Raw genomic sequence first — 16,409 nt, forward strand, 5'->3', positions numbered from 1 at the left:
GAATTAAAAGGTAGTTAAGTATGGGTAAGTGTTAATACATATACAATCACTGTATATAAGGTTTACATATAGTTTGATCAGATGCAGACCAACGGTCGTGAAAAATCATATATAAGCTAGTGAGTAACCGTGCAATAGATGCTAATGCATCATGGGGTAATGTTCCATATCCCCGCACCAAAGGTCCGCATATGGTCAAAGTGTACCAAATAGACATAAGCATATCATGATGTATATACCAAATGACATAAAACACCCCTCATACTGATTTGTAACGTATATGACATACCCATAAAAGTGGGAGACGGAGGAGGCACAGAGGTCTTTATTACTATGGAGGGGGCACAGAGGGCATTACTACTATGGAGGGGGCACAGAGGGCATTACTAATGTGAAGGGGCAACAATGAGCATTTCTACTATGGAGGGGGCACAGAGCCAGAGGGCATTACTATAATGAAGGGGGCACAGAGGGCATTATTACTGTGAAGGGGGCACAATGGGCATTATTACTGTAAAGGGGGCACAATGGGCATTATTACTATGAAGGGGCACAGTGGGCATTATTACTATAAAGGGGGCACAATAAGGATTATTACTATGAAGGGGACACAATGGGGATTATTACTATGAAGGGGGCACAATGGGGATTATTACTGTGAAGGGGGCACAATGGGGATTATTACTGTAAAGGGGGCACAAAGAGGGCATTACAACTGTGAAAGGGGCACAGAGAGGGCATAACTACTGTGAGGGGGCACAATGTGGACATATCTACTGTGAGGGGGCACACATCTGTACAAAACTACTGTGAAGGTTGTACAATGAGGGCAATACTACTGTGAGGGGGTACAATTTTTTTAAAGTATTGGGGGGGGGGGGGGGGACAAAGAAAGGACCCGCCCCGGGGGCCAAACACCCTAGGCACGCCACTGGACAGAGGATCTCAAAACCGGAATTAAATGGTTCAGTTTTGTCCTCATTCATTGTCAATGAGTATGCATCCGTTCTGTTTTGTTGCATTTTGGTGCCGGAAGCAAAACTGCTGTAAGCTGCGGTTTTGTGTTCGGTTTGCGAAACAGAACAAACCAGATCCAGCATGACAATCAATGTAAGTTAATGGTGCCGGATCTGTTTTTTTTTTTTTGTTAGGCTGCTTTCAAACTAGCGTTTTTGCTGGATCCGGCAGGGCTCAGCAAAACTGCTTCCGTTACTGATAATACAACCGTCTGCATCCGTTATGAACGGATCAGTTTGTATTATCTGTAACATAGCCAAGACGGATCCGTCATGAACACCATTGAAAGTCAATGGGGGACGGATCCGTTTTCTATTGTGTCTTATTGTATCAGAGTTAAACGGATCCGTCCCCATTGACTTGCATTGTGGGTCATGACTGATCCATCTTCTCCGCATCCCATGAAGTAAGGAAAACCACAGCTTGTTGCGGTTTACTCTCCGGTATGGGAATGCAACCAAACGGAACACAATTCTTTTTGGAGCATTTCGTTCTGTTCAGTTACGTTTTGTCCCAAATGATAATGAATGGGGACAAACAGAAGCGTTTTTCTCCAGTATTGAGATCCTATGACAGATCTCAATACCGGAAAATAGAAACGCTAGTGTTAAAGTAGCCTTACCAAAAAAAAACCATCAGGCTCCCATTGACTTAGGCCTCATGCACACTTTAATGGGGCCTCAAAAGATGCGGACAGTACTCCGTGTGCTGTCCGCATCCGTTGCTCCGTTCCGTGGTCCGCAAAAAAAATATAACCTGTTTTGCGGACAAGAATAGGCAGTTATATCAATGGCTGTCCGTGACGTTCCGCAAATTGCGGAACGCACACGGACGCTATCCGTGTTTTGCGGATCCGCAATTTGCGGACCGCAAAACACACAACGGTCGTGTGCATGAGGCCTTAAGCTGAGTTCAGACGGGCGAAATTTCCACGCGGGTGCAATGCGGGAGGTGAACGCATTGCACCCGCACTGAATCCGGACCCATTCATTTCACATGAGCTGTGATTTTCACGCATCACTTGTGCGTTGCGTGAAAATCGCAGCATGCTCTATATTGTGCGTTTATCACGCAACGCTGGCCCCATAGAAATGAATGGGGTTGCGTGAAAATCGCAAGCATCTGCAAGCAAGTGCTGATGCGGTGCGATTTTCACTCACGGTTGCTAGGTGACGATCGGGATGGGGACCCGATCATTATTATTTTCCCTTATAACATGGTTATAAGGGATAATAATAGCATTCTGAATACAGAATGCATAGTACAATAGGGCTGGAGGGGTTAAAAAAAATCAAAAATATTTTAACTCACCTTAGTCCACCTTAGTCCACTTGTTCGCGCAGCCGGCATCTCTTCTGTCTTGTTCTGTGAGGAATAGGACCTTTGATGACGTCACTGCGCTCGTCACATGGTCCGTCACATGATCCATCACCATGGTAAAAGGTCATGTGACGGACCATGTGATGAGCGTTAGAACCATGTTATAAGGGAAAATAATACGATATACACTACAACTAACCCAAACCTGAACTTCTGTGAAGAAGTTCGGGTCTGGGTACCACAGTCAGTTTTTTATCACGCGCGTGCAAAACACATTGCACCCGCGCGATAAAAACTGAACATCGGAACGCAATCGCAGTCAAAACTGACTGCAATTGCGTACCTACTCGCGCGGGGTTGCCGCAATACACCGGGACGCATCCAGACCTAATCCGGACACGCTCGTGTGAACTCAGCCTTAGAGTCCATTCACACGTCTGTTATAACACTCCGTTTCCATTCCGATTTAAATCGGGAAGTTTTTTCTGATCCATTAATTTCAATTGCCTCTGCAAAAAAGCGGACACCAATCATAGTGCTGTCCGAATCACGGAATCTGTTCCGTTTTCCTATTTTCGAGTATGCGGATCCTGAAAAAAAATTAAGCTTGTCCTACTTTCTGTCCGTTTTTCGGGTCCGTTGTCCATTCAAGTCAATGGATCCGAATAAATGCGAATGACATGCCCAAAACCATCAGAATGTCATCTGATTTTGCGGATCCGTTGACAGGAAAATGGATGGAAAAAAAAAACGGAATAACGGAAACACGGAACGGATTCAGAAGCACTTTGATAAAAAAATGGAAGGTTGTACTAAAAAACGGATCCGCAAAAAAAAGGAACGTTTATCTGGAAAGGTAAAAATACTGACGTGTAAATGGACCCTTACTGTGATTTTCATACCGGATCTGGTTTGTTCAGTTTTGATTTAATACAATTGGATAATATACAGGATCTCAAAATCGCAATTACCAATGCGCAGATGTGAAAGTAGCCTAAAACTGCTGAGTCAAGTCAAGTCTGTCACCTCTGGCCTTGTTCACACACACAGATCCCTACGGTACACAAAATGTCACCAAGCAGAGATCACTGAACAGGATCACAATGCAAATCGAATGGTGATGTCACTCCACAGGGATCATGCAAAACATAATTTCACAGAAGAGGAACTTGAATATACAGGGCCCCAAAAAAAAAATGGCGTGAAGAGTTCTAGGCTGCTTTGCCATGTAAGGCCACTTTCACACGATCAGTACAGGGAGTGCAGAATTATTAGGCAAGTTGTATTTTTGAGGATTAATTTTATTATTGAACAACAACCATGTTCTCAATGAACCCAAAAAACTCATTAATATCAAAGCTGAATATTTTTGGAAGTAGTTTTTAGTTTGTTTTTAGTTTTAGCTATTTTAGGTGGATATCTGTGTGTGCAGGTGACTATTACTGTGCATAATTATTAGGCAACTTAACAAAAAACAAATATATACCCATTTCAATTATTTATTTTTACCAGTGAAACCAATATAACATCTCAACATTCACAAATATACATTTCTGACATTCAAAAACAAAACAAAAAAAAATCAGTGACCAATATAGCCACCTTTCTTTGCAAGGACACTCAAAAGCCTGCCATCCATGGATTCTGTCAGTGTTTTGATCTGTTCACCATCAACATTGCGTGCAGCAGCAACCACAGCCTCCCAGACACTGTTCAGAGAGGTGTACTGTTTTCCCTCCTTGTAAATCTCACATTTGATGATGGACCACAGGTTCTCAATGGGGTTCAGATCAGGTGAACAAGGAGGCCATGTCATTAGATTTTCTTCTTTTATACCCTTTCTTGCCAGCCACGCTGTGGATTACTTGGACGCGTGTGATGGAGCATTGTCCTGCATGAAAATCATGTTTTTCTTGAAGGATTCCGACTTCTTCCTGTACCACTGCTTGAAGAAGGTGTCTTCCAGAAACTGGCAGTAGGACTGGGAGTTGAGCTTGACTCCATCCTCAACCCGAAAAGGCCCCACAAGCTCATCTTTGATGATACCAGCCCAAACCAGTACTCCACCTCCACCTTGCTGGCGTCTGAGTCGGACTGGAGCTCTCTGCCCTTTACCAATCCAGCCACGGGACCATCCATCTGGCCCATCAAGACTCACTCTCATTTTATCAGTCCATAAAACCTTAGAAAAATCAGTCTTGAGATATTTCTTGGCCCAGTCTTGACTTTTCAGCTTGTGTGTCTTGTTCAGTGGTGGTCGTCTTTCAGCCTTTCTTACCTTGGCCATGTCTCTGAGTATTGCACACCTTGTGCTTTTGGGCACTCCAGTGATGTTGCAGCTCTGGAATATGGCCAAACTGGTGGCAAGTGGCATCTTGGCAGCTGCACGCTTGACTTTTCTCAGTTCATGGGCAGTTATTTTGCGCTTTGGTTTTTCCACACGCTTCTTGCGACCCTGTTGACTATTTTGAATGAAACGCTTGATTGTTCGATGATCACGCTTCAGAAGCTTTGCAATTTTAAGAGTGCTGCATCCCTCTGCAAGATATCTCACTATTTTTGACTTTTCTGAGCCTGTCAAGTCCTTCTTTTGACCCATTTTGCCAAAAGAAAGGAAGTTGCCTAATAATTATGCACACCTAATATAGGGTGTTGATGTCATTAGACCACACCCCTTCTCATTACAGAGATGCCCATCACCTAATATGCTTAATTGGTAGTAGGCTTTCGAGCCTATACAGCTTGGAGTAAGACAACATGCATAAAGAGGATGATGTGGTCAAAATACTCATTTGCCTAATAATTCTGCACGCAGTGTATTTGGTCAAACCAGAAGTGGTTCCAGATCATGATCTTTCTTTTGATATTTTTTCACTCCTGGTTTTAGCTTATAAATACTAATGAGAAAAAGACGAAATGCTGACGGTGGGAAAGTGGCCTCGAGCATATATAGCAGGGATCTCAAGTCTCCCGGACGTTCAGGGAGTCTCCCTCTATTAGATAGCGGCTCCCTGACACCCGCATGTGAGACAATATATCCCGGAAAGGTTTACTGATAGCAGAGCAGAGAGATAAGAGAAGTGACAGGACACAGAGTTTAGATTACAGGTTGAATTAACCCTTTAGGGTCAAATTGGCTTCTCAAGGAGATATATATGTTAAAGGCATCCCTTCTTCTGTCTCATTCAGTAGCTATATACCTATTGAGAGAGATGTATTTTCTTTAAATACATTTACACATTTAACCCTCCATTTTAATTATATTATTTACCCCAGTGTTAAATTCACCCCCCCTGGATGCTTGTTCTTTTCCTACAGTGGGGTAGATAATTACACACAGGGTTTTAAAGAATAAACTTCCTGACTCAGTCCAAGAGCCGACTCAGTGAGTCAGCAAGTGAATCGAAGCATCCGCGCATGCGCATTGCGCAACCTAAGCTTCGGTTCACTTGCTTCTTGTCAGCTCAGCGAGTGAACCGATTCATGTGAAAGATCCGAACTTCCCATCTCTAGTTTACTCGCAGTAAACCTTTCCGGCAACCTGTGGCAGTGTCCCCTTCTCGGCGCGTGCGCACATTGCAAGAAGAAGCCGATGCCAGCAGTCCGCAACGGCGCATCAGGCTGAGCCTGTGCGCACGCGCGGGATCTCAAAGCGAAGGGAGAGGCGGCACTGAGGAGTAGAAGGCGGCGCTGGGCACGAACGGCGATGCGTGCGGCCGGGCACCATGCATCCACAGACCTCCCCTGCTTGGGCACCTTAATTCAATGATTGACAGGCTAGTAAAACCTGTTTTTCCGCAGAATAAAGCCACAAATAGCTTCTATAAGGCCACCTTAGAAATCAGAATGCTACCTGGACATGAGCAGATGTTTAGCTCACAGGGCTTATAGGTGGTGACAGAATCCCTCTAATCATATACATAAATATGATAATTTGGGGCAGGGTAATGAGCCCAGTCCTCCACACCATAGAGCAAAGCGTGCAGATACTGCATATGTCTGGAAAATGTAATAAAAAGTTTGTGAAAGAAAAAAAAAGAAAACCTCCCTGAAATGAGAAGTGCACCTCCCTGAAATGAGTTTTTGCAGGTTGGGATGTCTGTATATAGTATGTAAGTACTTGATAGCGACCACATACTGTATGCATACAGAAGAACCTATCGCCTCAACATTAACATGATTTAAGGAAGTTTCAACGAATTCCTGACATGCTTCCTGTAAAAATTCCTAATCGTTTTCTAGAACTCTGCTTGCAGTCATTAAACAGGAAGCTTCATCATTACTTTTATTGGAGAAAAGTCTTGGGAGCCCATATGATCGCCACATGTTCAGGACAGATTTTTAACCCCTGAGGTTTCCCATTGAGTGACTGAAGAAAGAGATCTTGAAATTGAAATTGTAAGGTATCGATACACAAATGGGGTCATTTATCAAACTGGTGTAAGGTAGAACTGGTTTAGTGGCCCATAGCAACCAATCAGATTCCACCTTTCATTTTTGACAGCTCCTTTGGAAAATAAAAGGAGGAATCTGATTGGTTGCTATGGGCCACTAAGCCAGTTTTACTTTAAACCAGTTTGATAAATGACCCCAAAAGTATATTGGAAAATAGGCAGACCAAGGCATCTATCTATTGGTCGTTTACTTGCTGAATTGATTTTCCATGTTTTATTCAGGATGACAAGCATAAACTTGTCACTGCCTCAGGCATCATGTACAGGAGCGTATTTGGGATCTGCATCACATGGATGTTGAATATGGTGTCACTGCCTTTCTTTGGGGCCTTCCATATCACCTTGGTGGTAAACACATGTAGAGGCAGCATTAGAAAAACTCAATCCGTGAAATGGAGCCTCACAGAGAACTAAGAAGATACAATTCAATTCTGCACACCATGATGCAAACCACAATTCACATGCTCATGTGCATGATGCCTAGACCTATTCATCATTGTGGCCAGCTACAAATATGTCAAACAACTAAGTATTTAGTCCTGTTCGTACAATTGAAATCAGGGGTGTAGCTATAGGGGTGCAGAGGTAGCAGTCGCTACCGGGCCCAGGAGCCTGAGAGGGCCCAGAGACCCTTGTGCCACATAAGAAGACAACAGTATTATAGAAAGTGCATGCTCTTTAAGTTACACCTCTGGCTGGAGGGAAGGGGTTAGGTCAACAATTTGGCATGGGGGTGGGGTGCCGTTTCTATGTTTGCCTCCGGCAACACAAAGGCTTCCCTGCCCCTGGCCACAAAGCACTGAGGGAAGGGGGGTCCAAGCTGAATTCTTGCAACAGCGCCCATGAGCCTTTAGCTATGCCCCTGATTGAAATAGTTATTATAAAAAGAGGCGGCACCTATGTTTATGTTATAGACGAGGGAAGAAAATTTGACAAGTCCTCATGAACATGATGACGCTCTGTCCTATTAGTCTGTATATTGGCTGAGACCCAACAGTTCAGAATTAGTAATACTTCCAGAGGACTAGATCTTCCTAATATGGTCTGCTATGAAACATGTCATCATTTTTTCCCGTCATGGATTCCACATGAATTTATTCCTTTGCATAAAATCGGAGGCCACTGGCGATATAGTATGGGCCCTTAGATTTCTACAGATGCGTACAACAAGGATTTATGATATGGTCACATGTATGAAGCCTTAGAGAGATTGACTTTCTTCTTTTTATTAAAGGGGTTCTGTAGGATTTACATAGTGATGACCTGTCCTCTGGATAGGTCATCAAAATGTGATTGGCGGTGGTTTGAGCACTGTGGTCTTCTCACAGCTCACCAAGCATAGCGCCATACATTGTATAGCAGCTGTTATAGATGAGCAAAGTTTTGAAAAATTCCATTTGGCAGCTTTGCTGAAGTTCCCCAAGAAATTTGATTAGTTATGAATAAGGCCTCTTTCACACTTGCGTTGTCCGGATCCGTCGTGTACTCCATTTGCCGGAAGTGCCCGCCGGATCCGTAACACCGCAAGTGAACTGAAAGCATTTGAAGACGGATCCGTCTTCAAAATGCGTTCAGTGTTACTATGGCACCCAGGACGCTATTAAAGTCCTGGTTGCCATAGTAGTAGTGGGGAGCGGGGGAGCAGTATACTTACCGTCCGTGCGGCTCCCGGGGCGCTCCAGAATGACGTCAGAGCGCCCCATGCGCATGGATGACGTGATCCATGCGACACGTCATCCATGCGCGTGGGACGCCCTGACGTCACTCTGAAGCGCCCCGGGAGTATACTGCTCCCCCGCTCCCCACTACACTTTACCATGGCAACCAGGACATTAGCGTCCTGGCAGCCATGGTAACCATTCAGAAAAAGCTAAACGTCGGATCCGGTAATGCGCCGAAACGACGTTTAGCTTAAGGCCGGATCCGGATTTATGCCTTTCAATGGGCATTAATTCCGGATCCGGCCTTGCGGCAAGTGTTCAGGATTTTTGACCGGAGCAAAAAGCGCAGCATGCTGCGGTATTTTATCCGGCCAAAAAACGTTCCGTTCCGGAACTGAAGACATCCTGATGCATCCTGAACGGATTTCTCTCCATTCAGAATGCATGGGGATAATCCTGATCAGGATTCTTCCGGCATAGAGCCCCGACGACGGAACTCTATGCCGGAACACAACAACGCAAGTGTGAAATAGCCCTTAATTTGTCACGAATCGCTATAATTCAGGTATACTCAGGCCACTCTGAATTAGGGTACAGCCACACGGAGCAGCTGTGCTGCAGTGAAGAACCACGTGGCCAATTAGCCCGCAGCTCCCTTTCATTTAATAATGAAGACCACAATGTATAGTTGGTCTTCATGGTTAATGTCCACGTGGCACCTTTAACGCACCTTTAAACAGGGGCTGTTGCTGGTATTGGGTTTGGCTGGTTAGGTGGGGGCACAATATGCTGGCACACCCACTTCTCCAACCCCAGCACTCTACTGCCCTACAAGTGGGACCCCTTCTTCTGCCATCTGCTTTTCCTCCTTTTCTAATATCGATGAGAATATTTCATCAGGAACATCCAGCATCTCCTCTCTGCATCTTGCTGACTTTTCTAGGAAGTAAAGCCAGCAAAATATGAGGATGGTCATCATTAAGACCTGCCCCCCCTAAGGGGTGCAGCCTGGATGGTAATGGTTGGCACGCTGGGCAGTGGATTAATAAAGACTTCCATCTTATTAGTATTGAATTCTTCTATTAATCGTTTTGCGCATCACTGTCCCTAGTGCATGAACGCTTGCCACGTCTCTCCCTATGTTCAGCTCACAGGACAATGGCGTAGACCGCGCGGGATGAGGGTTTTATAGGGCTGTGACATCACAGGGTGTGGCTATCTGCTGATTTGATCTTGTGTTCCTGGACTTGTTTTCCTACACCTAGTTTCGCTTTGCAACACATGCAGCTTCCATTTTAGGAAAACTTGACTCATTATCACGAAGCGCAAGGAAATTTGGATTCATTGCGAATCAAAGTTTTCCTATATTTCGGACCAAATTCCGCTTCGAATGCTTCATTGCGCTCAACATTAGTGGCTGTGCTTGGTATTGCACTCAGTCCCATTCACTTGAATGGGGCTGAGCTGTGCCTAGGCCATGTGACCGATGAACGGGATGACACATAGCGCAGTGGCTTCTTCGTACAGCTGATCGTCAGGGGTGCTAGGAGTCAGACCCCCCACCAATCTCATATTGATGACCTATCCTGAGGCTAGGTCATCAATATGTAAATCCCAGAGCACTCCTTTAAACACGTTTAGAAGTGTTGAATTATGTAAAATAGCATTGAAGCCATTATAACACAGTTTGTCTGGATGATCTGTGATTTTCCTCACAACATTTACATACAGCATTGCTTTTAAGCAGTATAGCATGTGGGAATATTTTTTTTTCTGAGTCCTTTTGGTAAAGATAAAGGGGGAGATTTATCAAAACCAAATGAACTCTGAAAAATGAAAGGTGGAATCTGGTTGCTATGGGCAACTAAGCCAATTTTCCTTTACACCAATTAGTATTTTAGTCATTGTAGATGAACAGATCCCAAGATCTGCAGTCTGTTACTTCAATACATTTTCCAGGACTTAGCCAAGAAGAACGATATTTTTTTCTCTATTCATCTCCTTTTACAGAAGGGAAATTTAATTAGCAAATTAATGTCTTTCAAACACGGTATTTAGAAAAAAAATAAAAAGTAGAAGAAAGATTTCAGTGGTTTAATCTGTGTTGGAAATCTAATCACACAGTATATAAAAAAGTAATTTTCTTTTTGTAAAGCGTAAAGAATGTAACGTTATCCTCCAGAGGAGAAAATTCTCTCGGCACGAATGCTGCCAAATATTTTCAAAGTATGGGTATTGTCTTCTCTGTTTATAGAGGACATGTTGGAAGTGGTATTTTATAGAAATTGTTGGCATAAAAACCTGTCCAAATAAAAAGCTGTAAGTTTCACCTTTGATTCTAATCCCTCATGCACAAGGCTGTATTATACCTCCATATACGCTTCCATTTATGTACAGCTGCAAAAGGCACCCAAAAAATCCTATGGGGCCAAACTCTACCTCCATATTCTCTAAATCCATAGAGGATGAATATAGAGTGTTTTCTCATGGATACTTATGAAATCCAACCAATTCGATATTATTGAGACTATTGAGTGCATAAAATGTCTGAGTGGTGCTGTACAATGCCCCTGAAGTAAACTGTGCCATATAAAGTATATGGCCACAGGGCCACCCTAGGCTCCTTGAGAGGCTCCACTGGGTGCCAGATGGGGAGAATACCTAAAAGCATCCGTTACAGAAAACCTCTATATGGCTTTATATATCAGAGATATACAGAGGTACCAGAGAGGCCCAAGGTACCTCAATGGAAGCCCAATTACTCTTTTCTACAAAATGGAGCCTAATATGGACATTTTCATGAGCCTTAAAGAGGACCTTTCACCTGTATAAACGATGTTAACTGAGTATGCTGGCATATAGAGCGGCGCTCGGGGATCTCACTGCACTTACTATCATCCCCGGGCGCCGCTCCGTTCTCCCGTTCTAGGCTCCGGTACCTTTGCTTCTTAAGTTATAGTAGGCGGGTCTTCTCTTGTCCTGTGGGCGTCTCCTTCTCCTAGGCTGCAGCGCTGGCCAATCGCAGCTCACAGCCTGGGAGAAAAAAACCTCCCAGGCTGTGAGCTGTGCGCTGCGATTGGCCAGCGCTGCAGCCTAGGAGAAGGAGACGCCCACAGGACAAGAGAAGACCCGCCTACTATAACTTAAGAAGCAAAGGTACCGGAGCCTATAACGGGAGAACGGAGCGGCGCCCGGGGATAATAGTAAGTGCAGTGAGATCCCCGGGCGCCGCTCTATATAGCAGCATACTCAGTTAACATCGTTTATACAGGTGAAAGGTCCTCTTTAAGGGATTGTCCACTAGTTGATCAGCGAGGTTCTGACACCCCGCATCTATTTGGTTGAAGTTGAAGGACCTCTATTTGCATTTACATGAGTTTGTTCATTTCTCTAAAGGTTCCGTTGGAGAAGACGTTTGCTGATTATATCTTCTGCCAATGATGAAGAATGGGCTTATCAGCAGCAGCTGTATGCACTGAGTGGACAAGCTTGTAATATGGGTAAGTCTGATACAACTGCTGGCGCTATAGAAATCATCTCTCCGTCTCCTATCCAGTAAAAACTCAATCACATAAGAATTAAAATAAAGCAATACATTTCGATATGCCTGTAAAACATCACGGATGGATAAAAAAGTTAAATACATAGTCAGGGCTGCAACGCAAAAAGCACACAAAGATGCAGCAGCACCCCCAAGTGCCAAGATATATCAAAGGAGGATAATGGTGAACACCATTTTATAGTTTACATACAGATTTTAACTTAACTTACAACATATCTCAAAGGATCATTCTCAACCAAACTTACATTCACAGTTCTGCAGGATGTTGAGCTCTCAGGTTTAATTCTGGCTCAGTCTCTCTCAGTGGTGAATGCTATGGGGCATGGGTGGAGGAGAACCCAGCACTAAGCTACTTCTTCTGTCCCCAACATGAAAACACAACATTTTCAGGCAGTTGCCACAAGAAGGAGTTCAGTGATTTTTACAGTTCCCATTGTATACAGTGATAACTGTATACATTTTTGTGTACTGAGCTCCTCCTAGTGGTGGCTGCAGGCAGAAAGTTTTATCATGTACTATATGAACTGAAGCAGGAGACATAGAGCTGTATGGCGAAGACTTTTTAATTTATTTATACCAATTGCCTATAAATAAATTCGATGAGAATTATGGTGTTCAGAATGACATATTTATGAAGCACCTGTTCCACTTTTTCTAAAATATTGTCAGAAATCTCCTAGTCAGCTCCTGGCCATCCCCATCCACCTGAACAATAAAGGGAATATGGCTCCAGGTCATGTAGCTACTGAACCCTTATCAGGACTTTAACAGTGCCTTGCATTGGGAGCTTACAGGCAGTTGAAGTATCCAGTTCACAAATCATCTAGATCTAGGAGTGTGGATTTGGAAAAAGAAAGATGACTTGAGGCTAGTTGATTTAATTTTTGTTATAGAAAGAAATTGGCCAAAAAAAAGATCCAAGATGGGAATGGACCTCACTTTTCTGTTAGAAGCTGGTTTGGTGGTCTTGTTCCAGATTTTTTAACTGATATGGCCTGGAGGAAGCCATGTTTGACTTTACATCTGGCCATGCATGGACGGGCCAGGTCCTCTCTTAGAGTGTTGCTCTGAATTACTCCCTCTACAATATCCATACGCCTAATGGGGCATAAGGACTGGGATGTCTTTAGGAGACAACACTCTTAAACTGTTACTGGTGTCTCTGTTGACAAGCTGTCAACTGGTCCCAATAGCAACTGGTAGAACTGTGAATGCAGCTAAGGAAAACTCAGTCATTATGTAGATTATAATAAAATATAGTGTCACAGTGGTGCTCCATGCCTGCCGCCGTCCTGCTATCCTAGGCGGGCACAGGTGCAGCATCACTCACCTATTTTGGTAGCCGTTTTTCACTAGCTCTCCACTGCCTTCTTGTAATGGGGACAGCCGCCATAGTTTAGTGCTCCATGCAGGAGGCCGCAGCCAGGGGCAGGCTGCTAGGCCTCTCCCTGGTTCTCTTAGGGTACACGCACACGCACCTCCTGGCTTTTAAAGGGTCACTGTCTAATTACCACAAATCTCTGCTAGCCAATGGCTGGTCAACTCTAGGTATTTAAGGCACCTTCCCCTAGAGGTAGGTGCCTGAGTTTTAGGTTCCTAGCTTGCTATTGTCCAGTGAAGGTGTGCTTTTGCGTTAGTCTGCCCATGTTCCAAACGTTGCCTGTTTATTCACACCGACTCTCCCTTGCATGGTCTGCCTTCTGCCTGGTAATCATATTGACTCTCTGTCACCTGCCCTGACCTCAGATTGTTTTACGGATACGTACAAATTCTACCTGCCCTGTCCTCGGCCTGTTTCTGACTACGAGTATTTATTGATCCCTCAGTACTTTGCATCAGTGTCTCTGCCCCTGTGGGTCAGCTGCCAACTACACTGTGACTATTCTATGAGGTAGTGGCCTGGTGGCTCATGTGCAATGAAGGTCAGATCCATGTATAGGGGTTAAAGGGTGAAAACTAGGTTACGGCCAGGATAATGCCCTTAGGAATAGCCCAAAGCCAAACTGGTTAGTTGCTACAATGGGTCCACATCCACTGTCCATTACATATACTTGTAGATTTAAAATGGTGTTAATAGGTGGATCTACACTTTTATTTTCACTATCGCACTAGTAAAATGATATTTCATTTTACTTTTACAATCTATTTTACCTTTTTTTTTACATTTTTGTGTATGGATAGATGGCTTTTAAATTATACAAATGGCTATTAAAGGATATTGCAATATCTTAAATATTACAGGTTCTTTCTATTTACTATTTAGAACAATATGATATACATTAGCAGTAAACTGAACTTCAGTTACATATGCAGTATATCTCTGCCCTATGACAGGACCTGGATTATGTATGTATAAACCCAGTTGTTTGTGTAGCAAAAAAACAACTTCTAAAGTTCGGGGGAGAGTTGGAAATTAGATAGTACATGTGAACACCTTGGAGTTTGTTCTCATGATTCACTAGGAAAGAATGCACAATAAAAACATGCCTGTCCCAGATAAAGGCCACTGGGCATTCTCTCCAAATTCATTTCATGAATCTAGAAATTTAAAGGGGTTTTCTGAAACTTTTATACAGATCGGTGGGGCTACATGCACACGAACGTTAGGGCTCTGTGCCCGTGCTGCGGACCGCAATGCACGGGCACAGACCGTGGGGCAGTCGCATGAGGATCGCAGACCCATTCACTTAAATGAGGTCCGCGATCCGCATCTGACGGTCCGCATCGTAAAAAAGCAGTGCATGTGCTACTTTTTTGCGGTGCGGAGGCACGGCCAGAAACACCACGGAAGCACTCCGTAGTGCTTCCGTGGGGTTCCGATCCGTGCCTCTGTTCCGCATCTCCTTGATTGCGGACCCATTCAAGTGAATGGGTCCGCGATCCGTGATGCGGAATGCACACGGCTGGTGCCCGTGTATTGCAGACCCGCTGTATGCGGGCCGCAATACGGCCACGGGGGGCACACGGTCCTGTGCATGTAGCCTAATGGTCAATCTTTTAAACAGGCCTTGATATATAATTTAGGACCGTATATATTTAGGATTATAGCCAAGCCAGTATCTCATCTACAATCAGCTATTTCCGGGTGATTGGCTCTTATCAATGCAGAGCACCGAAAACTGACTTGCCTTTTTCCCAGATCTATTTAGCAGTTAAATACTATATACATAATTGAGTTAGGCTACTTTCACACTTGCGTTGGGGGTTCCGCTTGTGAGTTCCGTTTGAAGGCTCTCACAAGCGGCCCCGAACGGATCCGTACAGCCCTAATGCATTCTGAGTGGATGCGGATCCGCTCAGAATGCATCAGTTTAGCACCGTTTCCAAATGGATCCGTCCAGACTTACAATGCAAGTCAATGGGGACGGATTCGTTTGACGTTGACACAATATGGTGCAATTGCAAACGGATCCGTCCCCCATTGACTTTCAATGTAAAGTCAGGAGTCCCTATTAATATACCATCAAATCGGAGTTTTCTCCAATCCGATGGTATATTTTAACTTGAAGCGTCCCCATCACCATGGGAACGCCTCTATGTTAGAATATACCATCGGATTTGAGTTAGATCGTGAAACTCAGATCCGACAGTATATTCTAACACAGAGGCGTTCCCATGGTGATGGGGACGCTTCAAGTTAGAATATACTAAAAGAACTGTGTACATGACTGCCCCCTGCTGCCATAATTTTTATTAAGTTTCCATATTATTATCAATAACATACAGTTCGTACATGTATACCAACACTTTTGTGATCAAGACACCCCCTGTTTTTAACTCATTGGTGGCCAGTGCGCCGCCCCCCCCTGTTTTTAACTCATTGGTGGCCAGTGCGGCCGCCCCCCCCCCCCTGTTTTTAACTCATTGGTGGCCAGTGCGGTCGGCCCCCCCTCCCTCCCCCCCCTGTTTTTAACTCATTGGTGGCCAGTGCGGGTGGCCCCCCTCCCTCCCCCCCCTGTTTTTAACTCATTGGTGGCCAGTGCGGCCGGACCCCCCTCCCCCCCCCTGTTTTTAACTCATTGGTGGCCAGTGCGGCCAGCCCCCCCCTCCCTCCCCCCCCTGTTTTTAATTCATTGGTGGCCAGTGCGACCGGCCCCCCTCCCCCCCCCAATTAAAATGACCGACCCCCCATCATTGGTGGCAGCAGAGAGTTCCGATCGGAGTCCCAGTTTAATTGCTGGGACTCCGATAGGTAACCATGGCAACCAGGACGCTACTGCATTCCTGGCTGCCATGGTTATGTAGCAATTTTAGAAGCATTATACTTACCTGCGATGTCTGTGACCGGCCCGGCGCTCCTCCTACTGGTAAGTGAAAGGTCTGTGCGGCGCATTGCTTATAGCACAAACCTTTCACTTACCAGTAGGAGGAGCGCTCGGCCGGTCACAGACATCG

At 44.6% G+C, this 16,409-nt stretch overlaps 1 protein-coding gene across 1 annotated transcript in view; it reads left to right on the forward strand.

The window, feature by feature from the left end:
• CCDC80 (coiled-coil domain containing 80) overlaps positions 1 to 16,409 on the forward strand; it is a 130,119-nt gene that overhangs the window by 99,979 nt on the left and 13,731 nt on the right. Inside the window, exon 6 of the mRNA XM_040423822.1 lies at positions 11,849 to 11,952. Coding sequence (XP_040279756.1) covers positions 11,849 to 11,952 — 104 coding nt within the window. The remainder of the gene's footprint in view (positions 1 to 11,848; positions 11,953 to 16,409) is intronic.

The sequence above is a fragment of the Bufo bufo genome, chromosome 3 (assembly GCF_905171765.1).
Source record: "Bufo bufo chromosome 3, aBufBuf1.1, whole genome shotgun sequence".
Classification (NCBI taxonomy): domain Eukaryota; kingdom Metazoa; phylum Chordata; class Amphibia; order Anura; family Bufonidae; genus Bufo; species Bufo bufo.